Source organism: Pelecanus crispus, chromosome 11, assembly GCF_030463565.1.
Source record: "Pelecanus crispus isolate bPelCri1 chromosome 11, bPelCri1.pri, whole genome shotgun sequence".
In the NCBI taxonomy this organism is placed as follows: domain Eukaryota; kingdom Metazoa; phylum Chordata; class Aves; order Pelecaniformes; family Pelecanidae; genus Pelecanus; species Pelecanus crispus.
Window position 1 is genome coordinate 25,845,121 of NC_134653.1, and position 21,067 is coordinate 25,866,187.

Genomic DNA, 21,067 nt, shown 5'->3' on the forward strand with positions numbered 1-21,067 from the left:
CCTTTTTCCATCCCCTCCCCTTCCATCCTGCATGATTATTAACGAGTTTGGGCTTAATGAGTCAAGGAGGTGTGTTGTTTAAGTGTCACAGAAGAGGGCTAAGTGGAGCCAGCATCTGCTGGGGGAGGAGCTGGGGTAGAAAGAAATGCAACCCCCCCCCCCAGCTAAAGAGTAAAGAGTTCTCTACAGCCCTCCAGTCCTGCTGGCAGCAGGTAAAGGGGCAAAGCCACAAGTGGAGTCAAGTGGCACATGGTGTTCTGGTGGAGCTGGGTGATCGCCTTAGCAAGCTGTAAACCTGTTATCTCTTGGAAAATATAGCAGCGTGGGGTCTGTTTCCACCTGGGTGGTACGAGGGGAAGTTTTGTGCCAGGGGTCCCTTTTTCCCCTGTATCCTTCCTACTGCTGGTTCCCCTTGTCCTGTGCCTTCAACCCCCAAAACACACACCACCACCACCCCTGGCTTTTCCCAGTTCTTCATCCCCTGCCTTGCTCTCCGCAGGTAATTTGAGGATGAGGGTGGCTGAGGCAGAGAGCTGGGCACTGGTATGGTTAGTGGCTTGGTGGGGACATGTGTCCGTCTCCTGGGAGGCCAATTTCTAGGACATAGAGAAAACCATTCCTGGTAGGGCTGAGCAAATGCTCTAGGGCTGTGGTTGAGGGATCAAAGATGGGGTGTTCTTGCAGTGGGGTGCCACTGCCTTCCCTCCTGTGCTGGCCCTGACAGCAGCCCCTTAGCCATCGTCTACAGTGAACTCCCTTCTCGTAAAGGGCTGAAAACCTCATGCTTCTTCCCCAAAGAGTCTCTCCTAGTTTGATGCTGAAACACCCAGTCCTTGTGCTCCTCGGGAAGACCCGAAGGCAGAGATGGGAGCCCAAACCCCAGATCTACCAGTGTTTCAAGAGTAGCCTCATGCCCCTTAACACCCCCTAACACAAACATGCATCTGTAGCAAGGAAGCAGCAAGCCGGGAGGTCAAAAACTAGGAAAGAAAAGAAGAGGGGCTTTGTGCAACTGGTGTAAACATCAAATACAACTCTGACTTGAGTTCCTCGTGGCTGGGGATGGATGGTCGAAGCACCGCATCAGGGTCAGCAGCACCCGCTGAGCGTGGGACAGGAGATGACTCCAAGGGTTGCGCAGGGCTGATGGCAGCTCTCGTAACCGTCCAGCTGATCTGTGCTTCAAGGACTGCATCCGCTTGTACAGTCCATGGCAGCTAAATGCTCCTGGGGTTTCCCGAGCAGACTTGCGTTGGAGTAAACCTCTTAAATTATTTATTTATTTATTTATTATTTTTATTATTCTGTTTTTAATTGTATGTCAGAACGGATGCAGGTGGTCACTGTTACCAGTATTTATTTATTCTATTTTTTTTAAAAACAATAACTTATTTTTGGATCTATTTGTTTGTTTGAATGTATCCATGCCGCTGTTCTCACGTAAAGGTTTACAGCACTGGCGCCTCTCAGTGAGGTGGCTGGAGGAGTGACGGTCACTCCTGCTGCTGCTGTGTCCCTTTGTCTGCGCTCTCTGGAGCAGGGCAGAGAGCACGTGACGGACAGAGGGATGCAGAGCCAAGCTGTTTGTCTGTTTTCATGTTAAAATCTAGGGTTTCTCATTAGATTTGTGCAGGAACGCAATGGATGGGACCATAGAAACGGGTCTAGGACCTCACGGAGATGATGGCGAGGGTCTGCTCGCTGGCCAGCCAAGCAATGGGGTGTTTGCAGTGCTGCAAGGCAAAGTCTCGCCCCAGTCCGTGCTCATGCCGGGCGGGTGCCAGCTGGCCGCCGCTGCTGTTTCCCTTGGCTCCACAGCCAGTGCACAACCCGAAACTGAGCTGCTCTGCACAGGCACCGCTGGTTTCCCTGGGAGGATGCCGTCGCTAGGACTCCCCTGCTGTGTTTATTGCTGCGCAGTGACCCACCCATGGAAAAACTAAAGAAATGAGACCGTGAGAGAGTGATCCATGCTGAAGATGCTTGCAAAATCCAGCCTCTGGTGACAGGACCTAACGAAGTTTCTGTGTGTACGTGTACGTATATGTGCACATGTGCATATACATAGGAGTTTCCCTCTATTGTGGTATTTATTTTTTAACTTATTTAAGATTTTTTAGTACAACCTGGAACATCACCCTCCCTGTCAGTGGACAACTGGGTTTTCCATTGGTTTGTGAGAAGCCCATGAGCTTTTCTGTCTCTGTGCCTTTTGCCAGCGGTTTTTTTTTTTCCAAATGTTGTTTTGCTCATTCATTGCTTTTACGGATTTGTGCTCCGCATCCAGCATCTCAGATTGCTGCTGGCACTCTCTGCAAAGAGCAGCGTTCACCTGGTGGAAAGGCAACTCGGTCATTTCGGTGTTGGTGAATCGCTGCTAGCCTGTGGTCGGCCACACGAGGGATGCCCAGGGCCAGTCGCAGCCTTAAGGCTTCAGGAAAAATCTCTCGGCCATTTTTTGGAGGCCCTATCTCAGAGGGTTTTGCTTTCCTCAAACATAGAGGCTCTTTCCCACCCACAATTTTGTTTCCATCCCACAAGCGCCCCAGTTGCCTTTCCCCGGCAGCATCGCAGCACCAGTTCCCAAATGTTCCCTTGACCCTGGAGTCATGCACCAGCTCTCCCCACTCCTTGGATCTGCCTTGGCTCTGGATTTGTCCAACCTCTCCCAACCCCAGCTCTGGGGCCAGGCTTCAGAAAACCCAGCACAATCTCTGCAGGTTTGCTGGAAAGCAAAGATAAGGGATGTTTCAAAGCACTGTTGTGTTCTTTCTTTTCTTCACGGGTTACAGCACTCAGTTGAGCTTTGCTTTGTGGTGACTGCAACTTTTCTCAATGTTTTTGTTGTTTTGGGGGACTGAAGTTGTACCAAACTTGTCTGCAACAGCCAATCACTGTTATTTTGCTATGCATTGTACATATATTGAACAGGCTGAGAGGACTTAGCCTCTATTTAATATTTATTTCTTCTATTTATTGAGCATTACTTTTAAAAAGCTATTTGGGTCTTGCTGTTGGGTCCATGAAGGTAGGAGCCTTTGAGGTGTTGCCATGTGCATTGGAGAGAGGTTATCAAAGAGGTGAATTACTGAGGCTGTCACCTGCCAGCACCGAGGCATCTGGCAGACAAATTAGGCTCATTTGGAGATCAACCACCAGTGATTTAGGGAGAAACCTCCTTTAGATGGAGACGAGCAAGGCAGGGGAAAATCCTCCATCTTCTTGGACCAGCTTCTATTGACAAATCACAACCCCTTGGAAAGGCGCTGGGCATTCGGAGGCAACAGGCTAGCTGTGGCAGAGAAGTAACCCTGCTCTTCGTCCTCTGCCGCATAGGGCTGCTTGGATTGCCAAAGATCCCCGGAGACCTCTGACCTCCCACCACGGACCTCTCTTGGCTCTCAGTGGTTATTGGGGGAAGGGGGGACTTGTCGCCCTTTCATCAATGTGAGGAAGGGGACAGGGTTGAAGTGACTTGCTGTGGTCTCTACCAGAAAGCAAGGATGTCCACGCTGCCTCATCCCGAGACCATCGTCCTCGTGCCACGTGCTGCTTTGCCTCCTTCCCTGAGCTTTGTGCCAGAACCAGTAGCTTTGCCTGGATGTCGTCTCCAACATGAGCCAGAGCTTGCTGCAGGCATCTACCCTAGCTTTGAAAAAAGCATGGGATGTGCTAAAAATCACAATCTGCCCCAGTGTCATTCCACCGACGCTGCAGCCATCATCCTCTTCACCCGAGTGGGAGGTGTTTGTGCTCTGTGGGTAGAGCTGCCCGGGCTGGTGGAGGGTGGATGTGGCTCCGGCATTGGCAGGCAAGTGGCCAGCACTGGGCTATTCCAGTGGAGCTGCCCAGGAGCTGTGGGGTGCTCAGCCTTGGGGCTAACATGGTATCTGTTTGAGAAAGGGATGGATTCAGGTGCCTAAGTGAAGATGTTGCCCTTTAGTGTCCAGTGGGGTTTTAGTACCTCTGTCCCAGAGCATAAATCATTCTCATGTCTTTTGCTGCTACCTGGAAGTTTGCACATGCCTGGGAGGGTCTCCGCAGCACTGGTACATCCACTGTTGTAGCAACAGCTTCATGGTCAAGCATCCCGACTTTTGGGCAATTACCTAGAGAAGAACACCCTGACCCTCACCAGCCCAGGGGCAGCTCTCCACCTTTGAAACCCAGGGAATGAGAAGATCTAGAACAAAAGCCAAGATGGGAGAAAAGCTGCAAGGGAAATGGTGTCTCTGTTTTCTTGCCTGTTGGTCGATTCCTTACCAAATGACACCGGCACATCTGTTCATTTGATTTCATTGTAAAACTCCCTTTGCTCTCCATCAAAATGCATACTGTATTCCTTAGTCTTCCTGGGGTATTTGAGTTGTTAGCCTGGTTAGAAAAAGGGTTCCAATAAAGGTTCAGACAGTATTTCCTTCTCATTGCAGCCCTGTTTGTCATGTTCCTTTTAGATCTGACTGTGCGCGGTGGGATATTTTGGGTTGTTTCAGCTGCTCCGCAGGGAAGGCCATGTGCCTCTGCACCCAGCTGCCGAGGACCAGCTCCTCGGGGCACTGGCTGAAGCAAAAAACGTTGTAGGCTAGGATTTCTGGCAGCTCTCCCTTCCTTGCTGGGCCAGGCTTTTGCTGCCCTTTGCCAGGCATTTTGGGTTCCCCCCGGCCCCATTCAGGCACCGGTAGCCCCAGCCAGAAATGCAGCCGTCTTGCCATGGAGATCAGTGTTTGGGCTCGCCAGTGCTCTTCCCTGCCTGCACAGCCCTCGCTCCAAGCCCTGCACGGTGCTCCCTCACTGCAGCGTCCCCCCGCGGTCACCTCCTTGGCCATCTCCCTGTGAGCAAGGGGGCGGTGGGGACTCTTCACCACCCCAGATGATGCCCCTCACCCTGGGATGCTCTCCCGGACTGGCCAGGAACCCCATGGGGAAGCAGTAGCACTGGTTTGGGTCCCCCTGCTGTTCCCAGTGGGGCTCAGATGGGCACCCAGGAAAGGTCTGGCTGCAGCACAGGTGGATACTGGGGACATGGGGCAGCATCCCCAGGTCACTCGGAGAAGGGAGGCCGCAAGGCTGCTGCACATTCCCCAGAGCTGATGGCTCAGTGGTGGGAGGCAGCTGGGAGACTTGGAGTGACAACAGGAGCTAAATCGGGATGGCCCGGAGAGGGCAAGAGCTGGCAGGAGGGGATGTGTGACTAATGGGGATAAACAAGGCGACAGGGAGGATTCCTGGCTGGGGAGGGAGGATGACCTGGAGCTATGCAGGGAACTGCAGGACTGGAGATGTTGAGAGGCTCCTGGAAACACGGCAGGATCGTGGGACTGCCTGAGACCTCCTTGGAGCTCGTCCCCCTCTCCCCACGGGCCAGTGTTTACCTGAGCAGGTGCAGAGCTGGGTGCTGGGGTGATCCTGCTCTCCATCCAAGGTGAGAGTTGCCCAGCTGAGCTCAGGCTTGGTGTGTGGCGATGTCCCCCGGGACACCCTACTGTCACCCCCAGGCAGCAGGAGACCCCAGCCGAGCAGGGGCAGCCTGGCAGGACAAGGCGACAGAGGGGGATGCCCTGTCCTCCTGTTGGCAGCTGCCTCCCTGCACCCAGGGGTGCTCAGCCAGCAACTGGGACCTCCCCAAGCATCTCCAGTTGTCCCCCTCAGTCCCCAGGGAGACCCCCACGATGTCCAGCTGTCCCCCCAAGCATGCGGGGCAAAGGAGCTGAGCACGGGGGAGCAGCCCTGCCCCGCACCAAGGGGCAGCTCCCTCCCTCAGCGATGCGGCATCCGTCCAGCGTGATTAATGCCATTGGAGTGACCAGCGGCTGAATTGCTGTGCGGCCTGCACTGCATTGAAGTCTTCCTGCTGTAATTAGCTCCATCAAGTCTATTAGAAAAATTGCAGATGCTGGAGAGAAGGAGCATGAGGCAGAGCCAGGAGGGAGGATGCAGCATGAGGAAGTGGTCCCATATCCGGCATGACCCTCATCGATGACATCCCATCCTCCGGCGCATCCCATTGCCCACCCAAGCCATGCCTGGACCACCTCCGTGGGGAGCTCCTCGTTGCCTCCAGGTAGTCCCACTTGCATGGTCGGGGCCGTGTCGCCCCGGGTGGATGCTTGCCGGGAGCTCTCCCACCACCGCCGCCGTGTGCCTTCCCACGGCGTGCTGCCCGCTCCCTGCTGCTGCCCTGTAATTAGCCCTGCTGCCGCGCGGCTGTGATTACCGCCTCGCCCTGCCTGCACACGGCAATTGCGGCAGTGCCGAGGCACGCTGTGGGGTGAGGAGGAGAAGGGCAAGAAGGAGGCAGGTATTGAGCAGCGCCGCGAGGACCCTGCTCACCTGCTGCCCGGGGTCCCTCTCCTTCCCGCAGTTAGGGGACAATTCTCTGGGCCCACCTGGGGAAGGCGGCCAAGGAAGCGGGGCCGGAGACGGGCATCCCTTGTCGCACGGCTTTCCTCCTGCAGCCCTGCTCGTACCCGGGCTCTGCAGGCAACCCCGGGTGGCTGAGACTCCCATGCTCCTGGCCACAAAAAGGGTCCACCCCCTGCCCCAGCATCCCCCAAATATCCACCCTCAGGATCCTGCCACCCTTGCAGCGCTGTGCCAGGGTGCCACCAGTGACCCACTTCCCCATACAGTGGGCTGCTCGGTGGCACGGGGACACGTGGCTTTACAGTGCAGGGAGCAGCTTGGCCCAGCCCCACCAAGGGGGTATTTTTAACAGGTGACACTGGGGTGAAAGCAGCCGGCCCTGAGCTTGGGAGCTATTTTGGGTGGGCAAGCTGGGCCCAGGGCAGAGGGAGGGGGTGGTGGGGGCCAGGGCAGCTGCTGAAGCACCGTGGCCCCGTGGCAGCCGGGGTCCTCGGGCCAGCGGGAGAGGTCAGCTGCCGCAGCCCAGATTCTCCACGGCTGTTTCATCCTCTCCAAAATACTCGGCTGACAGGGCAGGAATTGCAAAACACACCCCCCCTCCTCCCAAATCCATATAAATAGCGCTCGCCCAGCGGCTGGAAGGTTAGAGAAGTTTCTCGGCTCCGAGCTCAGGCATTTATTGCAGCTCTAGCCTGGGAGCAGCAGGGAAAGTCGCACATAAAGTGCTGGGGAGTGAGAGGGGAGAGATAAGCTTTTTAATCTCAGGATATTAGGTTGGGGGTTTTTTTCCCTCTCCTGAAGAGAAGTTTTATTTTCCTCTCCCCGGTCCCTGGGATCAGAGCCAGACAGGAAGCATTTTCCCGTGGCCAGAGAGCTCCCTCCGTCCTTCCTGCGCTCCTCCGGCTCCCAGTGATTCAGCTCTGAATTGATTTTCTTCATCATCCCTCGCCTGGTGCCGGGGAAGGAGGTGACCATCCCCGCAGCACCCACCCGCAGCCGCACGCCCACGTCCCGCCTGGGGTGGATGCGTCTCCTCCGGGACGGGCTCCCCGGGGAAGTTTGCAGCCAGGAGTGGCCACACAGAAGCTGAGGCTCCGTGGGAGAGCCCCCGGGACGCGCTCGGACCCCTCTGAAGGAAGCCATGGCCGACAGCCAGATGCCCTTCTCCTGCCATTACCCCGGCAGGCGCAGCATCCGCGACCCGTTCCGGGAGCCCGGCTTGACCTCGCGCCTGCTGGACGATGATTTCGGCATGTCGCCCTTCCCCGGGGACCTGACAGCGGACTGGCCTGACTGGGCTCGGCCCCGGCTCACCACCACCTGGCCAGGTCCCCTGCGCGCCGGCATGGCCCGTGCCTCCTCCATGGCTCCTGGCTACAGCACCCGCTTCGGGGGGTACCCCGAGAGCCGCAGCCCCGCACCCTTTCCCCGCGAGCCCTGGAAGGTGTGCGTCAACGTGCACAGCTTCAAGCCTGAGGAGCTGACAGTCAAAACCAAGGATGGCTACGTGGAGGTGTCAGGTGAGAGTGAAGGCACTGGGGAGGCAGATGGGACGTGAAAGCAGCGGGTCCTGCCCTACCCATGCTGTCTCAAGAAATTACAGTAAAATGCAAAAATCACCTTTATTTTAAGCCAGCAGCAGCAGCCCTGCGCCCGGGAGCAGGGCCAGGAGCGCGGCAGGGCTTTGGGGCAGCCCCATGGGCAGTTCAGGGGTGTCATGGGGGGGCCAGGCTCACAAGCCATGGTGGTTTGCTGCAAAAATGAAAAGGACAAGCCTCCTTTGGGGTGAATCTCCCCGCTTTCCACCCCGGCCGGCCAGGGAGGCACCACTGCAGGCAGTGGCACCCTGCAGCGGGCTGCCAAGAGGGGCCCCAGCTTGGCGCAGTTAATTATAGCTGGGGTGAGGCCGGCATGGAGGGAGATTCCCTTTAAAGGGGCCGAGAGAGAGGCAGCTCCGGTGCTGGGAAGCTGGGCGCAGCTGTCCCACGACCCCCACCCCAAACCAGCCCTGAAAGGCCCCAGCGTGGGGACGAGCCGTCCAGAAGCATGAGCCTAAAAATTCAATTACTGGTGGGGACAGTGGGTGCAGGGTGCACCACATCCGGGGTGCCCACGGGCACCCAGCCCTGAGCATCCCTCCAGCCCAGCACTGACATCCCACATTGCCCCCAAATGCCCTGGGCCAGGGTCCCCAGGGAGGGGCTGGGGGCTGCCACGCAGCATGGCCCTGGGTATTTATTTGGGGCTCATGGCATCACAGGGGGAAAAATGGAGGTCAGGGGGGTCCGGGCAGCTGTCAGCATGGTTTAACTTCAGAGATGCTCCAGGCACAGGGACCCCCAAGCCTGACAGTGCGGTGGAGGGGAGCCCAGCCTGTGGAGCGGGACAAGGGGGGACGCCGCCACCTCCAAAGGTTTTATTACATCTGTGGACTTTTTCTTAAGCCCCAGCCCTTGGCAACCTGCGAGACCCCAGGCTCTCGCTGGAAATACGGGTGTGCTGCGTCCAGCATCTCCTTCCCCACACAGGAGAGGCTCCCTGAGCCCTCCCCAGAGGGAAGGGTTGGCACTGGGGAAGGGAAGCAACTCCTCTGAAAACTTTCCTGTTGGGTTTTATTGTTGTTTGTTGGGGAAAAAATAATCTCCCGGTGAGGTGATGACATGGAGTGTTGCCCTTCCCTGCAGGCAAACACGAGGAGCAGCAGGTGGAAGGAGGGATCGTCTCCAAGAACTTCACCAAGAAAATCCAGTAGGTACCAGCCAGCCCCGGGGCATTCCCCTGCCAAAGGGGCTGGGGTGTGGGGGGGCTACCACGTCCCCTCGACCAGCACCCAAATGTCGCTAGCCTGCTGTGGGACCCCATCCCTGCGGTGCAGGCAGGTCGCAGGAAGCATGGGGAAGCCACCAGTGGTGAAGGGCTGAGCTTTGCCAGTCCCTGCACCCCAGCTCACACATGCAGGGACTTCTGTGCCTGTTTTCACCCCCAAATCTGCCCTTTTGCAGCGTGTGCCTGGCTGGTTCAGGCCGCATGGTGATTTCCTGAGGGAGGTAAAAGAGAACGAGGTCTTTTTCTGGGTGCTTTGTCAGTCTCCTCCAGGCTCAGGGCTGCATTTGGAGCTAGCCAGGGTGGAGGGAGCAGGAGGGGTGCAGGGAGCCACGCTCACGGTGCCAGCACATCCCCCGGGGTTCAGCAGGGCACAATGGGCTGACACCATCATCAGCCCCAAAATACATCCCTGTGTGTGAATGTATATATATCTCTCTATCTATCTGAATGATGTCAGTTAGATTGCTATCGCGTTGACTCACCGCGATGGCTCACTTTGGCAACAACAACGGCAAAGGGCAGGGAGGAAAGGCAAATCCGGAGGCAGGCGAGCCCCGACCGCGGCGCTTCGCCCATGCAGGGGGCAGACCCCTGGCCACAGGGCTCGCGGGGTTAACAGGGAGAAGCAGCAAAGCCCAGGGCATGGGAAGGGTTTCCTTGGCTGGCAGCAGCTCAGCTTTGCTTTTCCACCCTAAAGGAGCCCTGCGCATCCCAAACTCCCACGGGAAAGCTGGGGCGAGCACCATGCTCCCTCCTGCTCAGCGTGTGGCGGCCGCGGCGGCTCCTTTTACGGGCAAGGCTCGCGGCTGACGTGGGCTGCGGCAAGGCGATGATTTACTCCCGCTTTGCAGAAGCCCGGGCGGCACAAGCGGTGGGTGACATCCCGTCAAACACATCTGCCGGGGAGATTAAACAGAGCGCCCACAGGGGCCAGACCAGCCAGGAGGGTGCTTTAAATATCCCCGGCACATTCCCAGGCGCTGCAGTAATAACATAGGCTTTGCCGAGCCCCGCGCTGGGGCTGCTGGCTCGGCATTGGTGGTTCCCCACGCGCTGGGGGTCCTGCGTGGGCTTCCCAAGGGTCGATGTCCACCAGGAATGCGGCACGCTGCAAGCTGGCAGCCGCCCTGCCCCCCCGGCTCCTAAACCATCTCATCTTTCCTTCCCTCCTGCAGGCTGCCCTACGAGGTGGACCCCATCACGGTCTTCGCCTCCTTGTCACCAGAGGGGCTGCTGATCATCGAGGCGCCCCAGATCCCCCCCTACCAGCAGTACGGCGAGGGCGCCTGCGGCAGCGAGATCCCTGTTGAGAGCCAGGAGGCCACCTGTGCCTGACCGGCCACCCGCCTCCCTCCCGCACCCCAGCATCCCTCCTCTCCTCTCCTCTCCCCTCTCCCCCCGGACCCCTGATCCCCAGTCCCCTGCGGCACGGTGTCCAGACAGCCTCTGGCAAGGGTGACGGGTGCTGCTCGCAGGGACGGCAGCATCTGCCACCCCGGGAGGGGACCAGGTGAGAGCCGGGGCACGCGTGCCGGGTGCCAGGCCACCGTCCCCGAGGGCTTGTAGCGGTCTGAGGTGCCGGTAGAGATTTTGTGCCCATGGGGGCGAGCAGAACGGATGTCCTCGTTACAGTTATTTTTTGCTCCGAGTCACTCGGATGGGATATTTATAACAATAGCAAAAAAGGGCCCTTTTTTCTCTAAAGTTGATGTGGAATCCTGTAGCCCTGTGTCTTCTCCTCCTCCGTGGGTTGGTTTTTTTTACATCTCTGCAAAGGACGTGCGTCCGGCAGCGGAGCTTGATGGCATGGCCTCCATCCTGAGAAACACAAACCATCTGTGTGTTTTGAACGTTGGTTTTTGGGTTTTTTTTTTCTTTTTTTCTGAAGAGAATTTGTGCTTTTACTTGTCAGACCTGAGGAATAAAACACAGTCGATGTTCTTAGCCTCCGCTTGTCTCAGCTGAGCCCGATGGGGTGGGCACAGGGCTGCAGGAGGGCAGCAGGCAGGAGGAGGGATGCCACCATGTGCCACCTCCTCGCCCAGCACAGGGTCCTCCCCATGAGGGGAAGGACAAGAGAGATGTGTGGGGATGTTTGCACCGATGGGCGGCTGAAGCATTTGCTCGAGCCTTTTCTGCAGCTTGTGAATGCTGAGTCCCAGCTAACACTGTGCCGGGGAGGCACCGAGCCCGGCGAGAACCACAGGCTCATCCTTTCCTTACCCTCTTGAGGGGTTGAAATGTTTTTCCTGCTTGGGGATGCTAAATCAGCCTCTGAGCTGGGAAAGTCGGGTTTGCGCCATCCCTATTTCCATCTCACCCTGCCAGTTCCCCACCGGCAGCTCCATGGGGAAGCACTTCGCAGCTAATGGTTTCTGCTGGGCTGTGGCCACAGCCTTAAAGCCATTCCCAGGGGCGAAGCACTGGCTAAGATTTGTTAACATGCTGCAATGCCCAGGGTTGGCAAAGCAGAGGTGCTGATGGGTGGCAGTTTTGCTGTCGATCTGTGTGGCACCTGGACCGGGCAGCTGGTTTTCCATGTCACCAGGATCTCGGAGTTAAAAATACAACCTCACATGCTCTGCTCCGGCTCATTTGGGATGCGGTTACCCGCAACAGCCCATCACGTACTGTAAACCCTGGTCCCGGCGCTCAGGGGCCACGAGGGTACCCGCATTCCAGGTCATGGAGGGGAACCTAGGGGCTCTCGCCCCGGTTTTATATATTATATTTAATTTTCAACATTGTTACAGAGCCTGGACCCCCAGGCAGTGCACAACACCCCCCACGCCTGTCAGAGGGAGCCAGCCCCGGGCTCAGCCATGACAGCTCTGCCAGGCACGGCTGTGAGCACAGCAATTTTTATGAATAAAATATAATCCTCGAAATGTAATACCAACACCAGGATGGCAAGCAAAAACGTCACGAGTCACAGCTCCAGCCCTGTGTCCTCGTACCACTTGGAGCCGTCATGCCCCGTGAGTGACACCTCTCCAGCACAAGCTGTCCTTCATCTTCCTCACCCCTTCAAAGAATTATTTTTTTCACTCTTTCAAAAAAACATCCCCAGCCCTGCAGGCTCCCCAGGCCCAACCCCAATTTTGTCCCCAGCGCCCCATCCCCTCAATGCACTTTTCATGGGAAGGACCCCAGGGGAAGCACCTGTGTCCCTGGGGCGACCCTCAGGCTCCGGCACCCCGGAGCAAGGGGCTGGATGCGGCCCCACAGCAGCCCTGACCATGCACCCCACGAGTGGCTGACGACGGCTCCCCTGAGCAGGGCTGCAGGTGCAGGGGACCAGCGGCGGCTCTGCAGGGGGCTGCGGGGGGAATTAGCTGCAGCTGAGCCCCTCTCCCACCCCCGAGGTGTATGGGGAGGTCCCCAGGGTGCACCTGCACCAGTGCTGGGGCAAAGGGAGCCCCAGGCTCAACTTTGGGGCTGCAGCACAGGTAAGGGCTGCTGCACTCAGATGATGGCTCCCAGCTTTCTCTCCTGCTGATCCTGCAGTTTGGGGGGAAGATTTTTTTTCTTTAATCACTTTCTGTTTTATTTGGTTCTGCTTTCTGATGAATTCCTTAATAACATCTTATAAAGACTGTTGTAAGATGCATTAGCAATAATTTCTTAATGGCTGAGGTTGGCATCAGCAATTAGCACTAAGGACCTCTTACACAGGCAATGTGCTTGGACTTGTGCAGCCAGCAGCTTCTCAAGCTGTTGGATTGTCTGGAGTATCATGTACTAATGAAATAATGGTGAGTGGAGATCAGATCAGCTTTTTTTTTTTTTTTTTAAGTATGACCTGATTATTGAAGTGAAGAAGATTTTAAAAGAAGTAATCCCTACCGGTGTTTCTGCAAATGGAAAAAAAATATTTGAAACACTGGGGCATTTCTGCATCAGCATGTCCTTCTGTGTCTGAGGAGGATGGGTGGGAAACGTGTTTCTGGGGTACCAGGGTGCTGCAGAGCCAGGGCCAGCGGGGAGCAGGAGCTGTTTGCTCATCCTCAGCCTGCATGTGAGATAACGGCTTGAAGCCATTAGACCCGTAACACAATGCTATAATGGCCGATCTGCCAATTACATTACATTTCATGGGTTTATAGCAATTACACCGCATCGGGTGGTGTCATAACACATTATGGTTTATAGCTTAATATTGGCTCTAACAGGGGGATGCCGTGCGCAGGACATGGCCGCAGGCAGGCATCCTCCGGGCAGGGAGGAGCCGGCTTCCCACAGGTCCAATCCCGGGGCTGGCCAAGGGGGCTCAGGAGGGACCGAAAGCTAGGGCTGTGCATTTGGGACCCCTCTCACATGGGGGAGAAGGGGTAGGATTGTGTTTATCAGCAATTCACCTTGCATGGGGCACCCCAGACGCAGCGGTACCTCTCTGCTACCTGTCAGAATCACTCTGGGAGGCCAGTGCTCCCTTATTTCTCCTTCTGGAGCAGAGTTAAACTTATCAATATCCACATCATTCAAAGCCAAATGATTTTTATGGCTGAAGGAGGTGGAGGAGTCATCCTAATCAGGCCTTTCAAATCCTGCTCTCAGAGCAATGCTGATGCTGCTGGCATGGGGCTGTGCCCCTGGCTGGGGAGGGGAGAGGAACAGATGTTTGGAAGATTTTTTTTTTTTCTTTCTAAGAAGTCAGTTCTGATAAAATACACTACCACATCTGAAAGGGGCTGGTGTAATTAGGCAGTTGGATGCTGGGCAATTTGCATTAGGCTCTTCATTGCCAGCGGTGCCAGCGTGTGCCTCACTGCCAGGCAGCAGCCAGAGCAAAGAGCGTGAGGAGCGTGTCTGCTCCGGGAGAGGAGATGCTGGGGTTGGGGCTGAGCTTGGACATCCAGCTGCTTTTGATGCACCTCAGGACCATGAGCTTGCAAGCTCAGCTCTAAGCCCCAGCAAAGCCCTCCTGGGCAGCTGGAGGGAAACGCAGGTGGTCCATGTGGCCTTTTTGTTTTGGAAAAGATTTTTCTAGCTTCTTTGCAGTGGTGATTCCTCCTGCAGCACAAGCAGGTGATTCCCGGTGCTGCAGACACAGAGCTGGGATGGGCTGATGGGAAGGGCTCGGGCCTAGGAATGCAGTGCCAGGAGATAAGGGGGCTGCATCATGGGAAACTGGCCTCGGGGGACCTGCTGCCCAAACCACCTGCTGCAGATAGGCCACAGGATGTGAGGAGATAAGGGTAAGGTCACTGAAGGACGTGAAGAGATAACGATAAGGTCACCCTGGAAGAGCTCGCAAGGTGGCTTAGCAGCAGGAGGCTTGGTTTGCAGGAGGCTGAATAAACCTCTCAGCCGTGTCCTGCTGTCTGTCCTGAGCTGCGGAGGAAGCCACGGGGGCTCTGTGGCCACCATTGGCCCTCAGCAAGGCAGGGGCATGGGCCAGCAGGGCCAAGCAGTTCCTGAGCGCCAGTTTACACCCCACTGGGGCTGGGCTGGGTGAGCGTGTGGCTCCTTGCAGGGCACCAGCTCCCAGCCTGTCCCAGAGGATTTATTTTCCTAAAATGGAAGCAAAAGCTCAATTGATTTATTTTGGTTGGCACCATGCAGAGCAGGGTAAATAATCCACAAGAAGCTCCAGAGCTGTCCAGATACACCAGGCATCTCTAGAGGCCTGGTTTCTTCCCCTAGAAGAACCGGGTTGGTTTTATTTTCTGACTCCCTAGCTCATGCCGTGGCAGGAGCCAGCTCATGCCCGGGCAGAGCTGTGGCCAACAGCTGGCACAGCAGCTCTCAAAGCTGCATCTGGCTGTGCTCTGGGCAAGCATTGCTCTTGCACCCATGTGTGCCCATGGCTCAGGACATGCTTGCTGGCTTGCCCCGCAGAGATGCACTTGATGTCTCTTGCTTGCTCCCAGTGCACTTTTAGATCACGCTGCAGGGTCCTCGGGTGGCCACAGGTTTCTCTTTGGGAGTTTCTCTTCTGTTGGAGACTTTTCTTTATTGCGGTTTTGATCTCTACTTGCAAAGCAAATCTCATCTGCTTTATTTTGGATGTCTCCAAAGAGAAGACTTTGCCACACTATGGCTGTGGCCAGAGAAGCAAAAACTTTCTTTTTCTCTAATGAAAGAACCCAATGCCATAGAAGTAACCCACCCTGGCTGACCACATGGCCTTTCTGTCTCTTTTAAATCAAAGGCTGGGAAGTTCAGCAGGAGCTCCTGGCCATGAGCTGGCACAGCCACCCCTGGGAGCAGACCAAGAAGTTCCTGAAGCTTTGCCCATCCCAGCAGAGAGGAGGGGAGACGTCTGTAGATAAAGCAATGCTAGTGGGGCATTATGGCATCATGTTTTGGATGCTTCTGCCTGTACCCATCTTGGGAAGGGACTGGGTATGCTTTGAGGCTCAAGCCCAGTGACTCCCACCAGCAGCACGGACTCTCCGTGTGTATGACCATGGTGTTAAGCATCACTAACCCCTTCACAGAGCTGCAGCTGCCCCTGGGCACTGCAACATCTTGTAGCCATGAATTCCTCCCTCGAATAATAAGCTGTAGCTTACTGGGGGCGGGGGACGGGGGGGGGAGGAGGGCAGGCATGAGACTTTTCTCCTATTTGCTTTCTTTTGTCAATCTTTAAACCCAGTTGCAAATGCTGCTGGTATTTAAGGGCTGTCTTGTCACTGGGTGACGTGCTGAAGTGCAACCTTGTGCTCCCGGCCAGATGCTCCACAGCAAACCCATCCTGGAGGAGAGACAAATTTCGTCTTAATTTTCTTCCTTCGTATTGCAAAAAAAAGCTTCCTATCCGAGGCGGCCTTGGAAACTGTTCCTTATTAAAAGACCTTCTTGAAACGTATTACAGCAGCTGAGGAGGGTGGGTTTGAAGCACAAAAAGCCTGCAGAAGAGCTCATTAAAACAATAAATTACAACTAATTAGAATAAATCAAGCTAAATCATCTCCAGCGTGAAGGTAAAATGAGGTGCGAGTGAGTGTTTTTAATAAGGCTAGTGCTAATCCCAGGTTCCTCTTAAAGTGATGGTGAGTCCTGCTACAGAGATGAACCTGCTGCTGGGACCAGAGCAGAAAGCAGACCCAGACAAAGGTGAGGGGAAAGTGGAGCTAATGGGATTTTTAATTGTTTCCCAATCTGAGCTGCTTGTCCCTAATTGCAGTGGGTTTGAGGGTAGCACAGCATCCGCAGTGGCTCGCAGAGGGGCAGGCACAGGTCAACGTGCTTGGGTTTGCTCACTTTGGGTTTTTTTCCTCTTTAATTTGCAAAGCACAAAGAGGCTGTGGGGTTTTGTTCCTCTCTGTCATATCACTTCATCACAGGCAGCCACAGCTAAATGACTTCTCTGCATAATTAGCAGTGAGATCATCGCAACCGCCTTGGCTCAGAGTTATTTCTCCTCCGGTCTCCAGAGAACTGCTCAAAACGGGGAGAGGAGAGAGCTGTGGGGAGAGGCAGCGGGATGGGTGCCCTGCCTGCACCCAGGCAGCCCCAGAGATGGGTGCTGGAGGGGGACACCTCAGGGATACCTTGGACCCCTGCCCCGGCACCAGCTAAGGGAGGTTTGGGAGATCTTGCTTGTCCTCCTCGATGAAGTTAACACCCAAGCCAAAGGTTCCAGGGAGCAAAGACCAGAAGCACCAGCCTGACCCGACAGGGTTTGATGCTGGTGGGGCACTGGGGAAAACCTTTTTTAACGTGTTAAATGCCCATGTAGGACATCATTGACCAGAAGGTCTTTGAGCTGCCAAAGCAAAAGGTTTCCTGCTGAAATGAGTGAGTTGCTTCTGAAAGCACCTGGAAGTGGGTTCAGCTCTTGGGAATGCGGGGCCTAGAGCCAGTGTGGGCAATGGTGTTACATCTGGGGTCAGCAGAGACACTGTGGTTTGAGCCTTCCCAGCTGGTGGCATCGCTGCTGCTTCCCCCCAAGGAGGGATGAGCACTACTGCCAGTGCTGGAGAAAAGTATTGGTTTCATTAAGCTTAAACTATTAGCTCCAGGCATTGATAATGATACTTAATGGATCTAATATTTTTTTGCGATTATGCTGTTGTATACAATGGTGTATATCATTAATAACTTTCTTTAAATCTCCTTGCTTTCACTGGCACTAATTACGTTCAAGCCCTTCTTATGCCTAAGCCCAATTAGCTGCCTATAAAGAGGTTTTATCCCACGAAGAGTGCCTGGCTGTGCCGGGAGGCAGATGCTGATGTCTCGGGTTAGTGGGCAGGAGGACGATTGGATTTGGCCACAGAAGCCACGGGCCAGACCCTGCAGGGTAGTCAGGGCAGCCATGGTGGGTGCTGCTTTCTGCAGGAGATGGTGGAAAGCCTCAGGGCAGCTCTGCTCTGCTCAAAACCCCTTTCCCAGTCACCCCTTGAGTTTTGCAGGGGGGTTAACACCAGCCAGGGCCACCCCACATCCCGGGTTTCATCACCCATTGGTGTCCGAAGGGAGATGAAGTAGGTGAGGGTGGTGAAGACAAACATTGCTTGCTATTTTTCCCAGGCAGTGATAATGAATGCATCGAGTATTCACTGTTTTCTCAGGGAAGGTGTACTTAAGCCTGGGACTTGCCTGTTACTGCTAGATCAAACCTGTGTGGTCCCCATGCTGGCTGTGGCCGGGTGGAAGAAAGAGCATCACCGCCATCTCCAAATGCTCTCTGAAACTTGCTGTCACCCTTGGGAGAAGCAGCCAGGCCTGGCTGCTCCTCTGCTCCTCCCTGCCTGCGCCTCCTTCCCGTCCCCCTGTGAGCTGATTAATCCATTAGGATTAACCTCTCTTTAACTCCTTGATTAGCTGCATTTTAAAACTCCATTTGTTTTCCATTTTACATCAAGCCAGAGCCAAAAAAAGAGGCCAATTTGCAGCAATACTGATTTACTGCAATTTCTGAAAATCAGGGCGAACGCCGGGAAGGCGTGCTTGGCATTTCAACTTCTCCCCAGCAAGCTGTGAGAGGCTCCATCCAGCAGGAGCCAACATTGCGAAGAACAAAATGGAACCAGCATCCACTCAAATTCCCAGGGCTGGTTTCTGATGGTATCAGTGCAAACCTGGAAGATGCACCCTGCATTTCAAGGACTGAAAATGTCCCGCTCTGTATCTTGGGGAAACCGAGGCCCCTGTGAAGTGATGTGCGTGGGGTACCAAGGCTGATCCTCAGCCCTTAGATGCCTTTTTGGTCCCTTAGGGTCATCCGTAGCTCCACTGGAGATGTCCCTGACTTCCCTGAACTGTTCACAGTGGCAATTTCTCAAGATTGGACTTCTTGCTTTAAGATCACACAGAGCAGTAATAACACAGTTTGGACCTGATTTGCCAGGTGTAGGCCCAGTCCTGGGTTTACCAAACCTGAGTTTAGCCCATGATCTCGGTGAGCCGCCAGATCCCTCTAGAGTCTGGGGGTGTTTGATGACAAAAGCTTTGTCCTTCTGTGCCAGGAGCTTGGCTCAGCATCTGCTCTGGCTTTGCCTGTGGAGCCAGGGCAGCTGCCTTCTGCCATGCAGGAGCCACATGGGAAAAAATCATTAATAGCTTCAAAAACAAGCAAATGCGCTAGATTTAAAACAAAATCTCTACTGTTCCCAAATGCCCGTCTTCCCCTTCCCAGTGTGTCCCCTGAAACGCAGGCAGCAATGGAGATGTAGCGGGGTGGGCAGAGCTGTGTAGCCAGTAATGGTTCTGTGGTGAGGGCTGTTTGGAACTCCCCAGGGAAGGAGCAGCGCTCTCCTGCCTTTAACCCCGGCTCTGTGCCTTGCAGCTTCACCCCTTGCAGGTGAAACCGGTGCAGCTCTGCAGCAGCCCTGCCAGCACACACTGCCCGTGCATGGGGAGGGGTGGCCGGTTGCTGCGCGTCCCATCTCTTGTGGGGCACAGGTCATCCCCTTGATGAACTGGCTGCTCCAGAGTTACTCCTGCTGTACTTATGTGATCATTAAGCTTTGAGGCAACTAACACTAACCACCTGCTGACCTGCACTAAGCCTTCAATTCATTCTTCAGTCACTTCCTCTGGCTGTGAATCAATGTCTGAGCATGGGTGTTTTCGGAGCTGGTCGGTGGGGCTGGGTTTCGGCTGGCTAAGCTGGGGGGAGCAGCACGCTGGGACGTGTGGGGGCTCGGCCTCTCCCTCTTCTGAGGAAGACATGGGGCAAACTGCTTTCATAAAGCTGGAGAAATCGGCAGAGCTGTGTATCCGCTGGTCATAGGTGTTTGCCCCATGATTAGGGGATCTGCTTGTGCAGGCAGGGGTTGAGGCTCTGGCTGGTGCTCAGCAAAGCCAAGGCTTAGAGCCACAGTCTGGGGTGTCCCGCTTGCCTGGCTGATGGCTGAGGGTCTCACCTGGGGCTGGGGCACTGAAGGAGATGGCTCATGCTGGCACCAAAGCCCCTCTCCTACGGAGCTGTGTTTTGGGGTCAGCTATCTGCAAGGAGCAGCTTTCCCTGCAGCAGTTTGGGGTGTCTAAGAAGGGCTGAGTGCAGCAGGAACATCACTAGAGCCCTTCTCCTCTACCAGGCTGCCCACTTGCAGGACGTTTATGAGGACCTTTCAGATTTCTCTAAGGTTTTGGAGTAGCTCAGTGTGTTTCTAAGCTATTTTGGGGTGCATGAGTGGGAAATACAAATCATGGACACATGCACCTTTGTGCACCCATAGGCAACAGCCTGCAGCTTGAAGTGTTTAGGCAAGCAGGTTCAAAGCTGTGCAAGGGAATCCTCTTCCCATTAGTGAAGCAAAACAAGGCAAAACCAAGCAGAAATTGGTCCAAAACCAAGCAGAGGGCTTTGACTCGCGGGACTGCAGTACCTGAAGCTGGGCTCCCCTGCATGGGCGGTGTTGGAACTGGGAAAGTCTCTTGGGAGCCGTCTGTGAGCTGGCAAAATATATCATAAGCGGCAGTTTGAGTTTTAAAAAACTTCACACTGATGCACAATTTAGGGGAAGCATCTTGCGTTCCATAGCTATACAACAAGATTTTCTGAAATTGCAATGATATGAGAAAATGTCTTTTAAAGTGGCACCCAGATGGCAGGGGAAATTGTGCTGTTTGAATTCTCTTCAGATAAATTGAAGCTAAAGTGATGTTAAACATTTAATAGGCTTTTTTCCCTCCTTCCACCACCTGCTACTGAAATGACACAAGAGGAGTCATGAAACAGAGCAAGTGAGATCCTTACAGTGCACCGCTTAGGAAACGGCCTCATCTCAATCCTGCATCTGATGGCAATTAACACCGAGAGATTCCGAACCCAGCAGGGTCAGGTCTGGGCTCCTCACCCGCTCCTCTGCAAAGTTGGGATGCACATGGGGAGCAGGAGGGGTTGCAGGATTTGGGTTCCTCAGGGCCTTTGCATGACCATGGTGTGAGCCCAGGGTGATGGCGAGAGGCTGTTGGACCCAGCAGAGCAACAGGTCTGGGGGTGTGGGTGAGATGCTGCTCCTTGGAGCCAGCCCCAAAGTAAGCCTCACCATAAAATTAGAGCCCAGGTCGATGCAGGCAACTTTCATGCTAACAAACCTCCCCACCCACTTCCCGGGAAGGTCACTCTCAGGGCTGGGATTTCTGTGGTGGAGGGAGTTGCCCAAACCCATTTCTAAGCAAAGAGAAGGAGCTGTAGGCAAACCCCGGGTGTCAGGGCTCAGCCTTGGGATTTGCAGCGGCTGGAGCTGTACTTCTCCTTAGAAAGCCATAGACCCCCAAATGCAAGGATGGAGCATTTGGCTATAAATCACCCCAATGCCAGCCATCCCCAGAGCTGTGCTGCTTTAGGAACAGGCTCCATCCCCCAGCTTCAAGACAATGCTGCGGAGCCTCCCCAGCATCGCTCTGCGGGGCAACAGGTACTCCCCTCACAGTTTTTTTCCCTTTTTCCCCCTCCTTGACATTCACAAGTGAGGAG

At 55.0% G+C, this 21,067-nt stretch overlaps 1 protein-coding gene across 1 annotated transcript; it reads left to right on the top strand.

The window, feature by feature from the left end:
* Positions 1-7,504: 7,504 nt before the first annotated feature.
* On the top strand, positions 7,505-10,524 carry HSPB8 (heat shock protein family B (small) member 8). The gene is made up of 3 exons (XM_075718780.1): positions 7,505-7,883; positions 9,048-9,111; positions 10,365-10,524. Exons 1-3 carry the CDS (start codon positions 7,505-7,507, stop codon positions 10,522-10,524), a joined length of 603 nt encoding a protein of 200 aa, XP_075574895.1.
* The last annotated feature ends 10,543 nt before the right edge of the window (positions 10,525-21,067 follow it).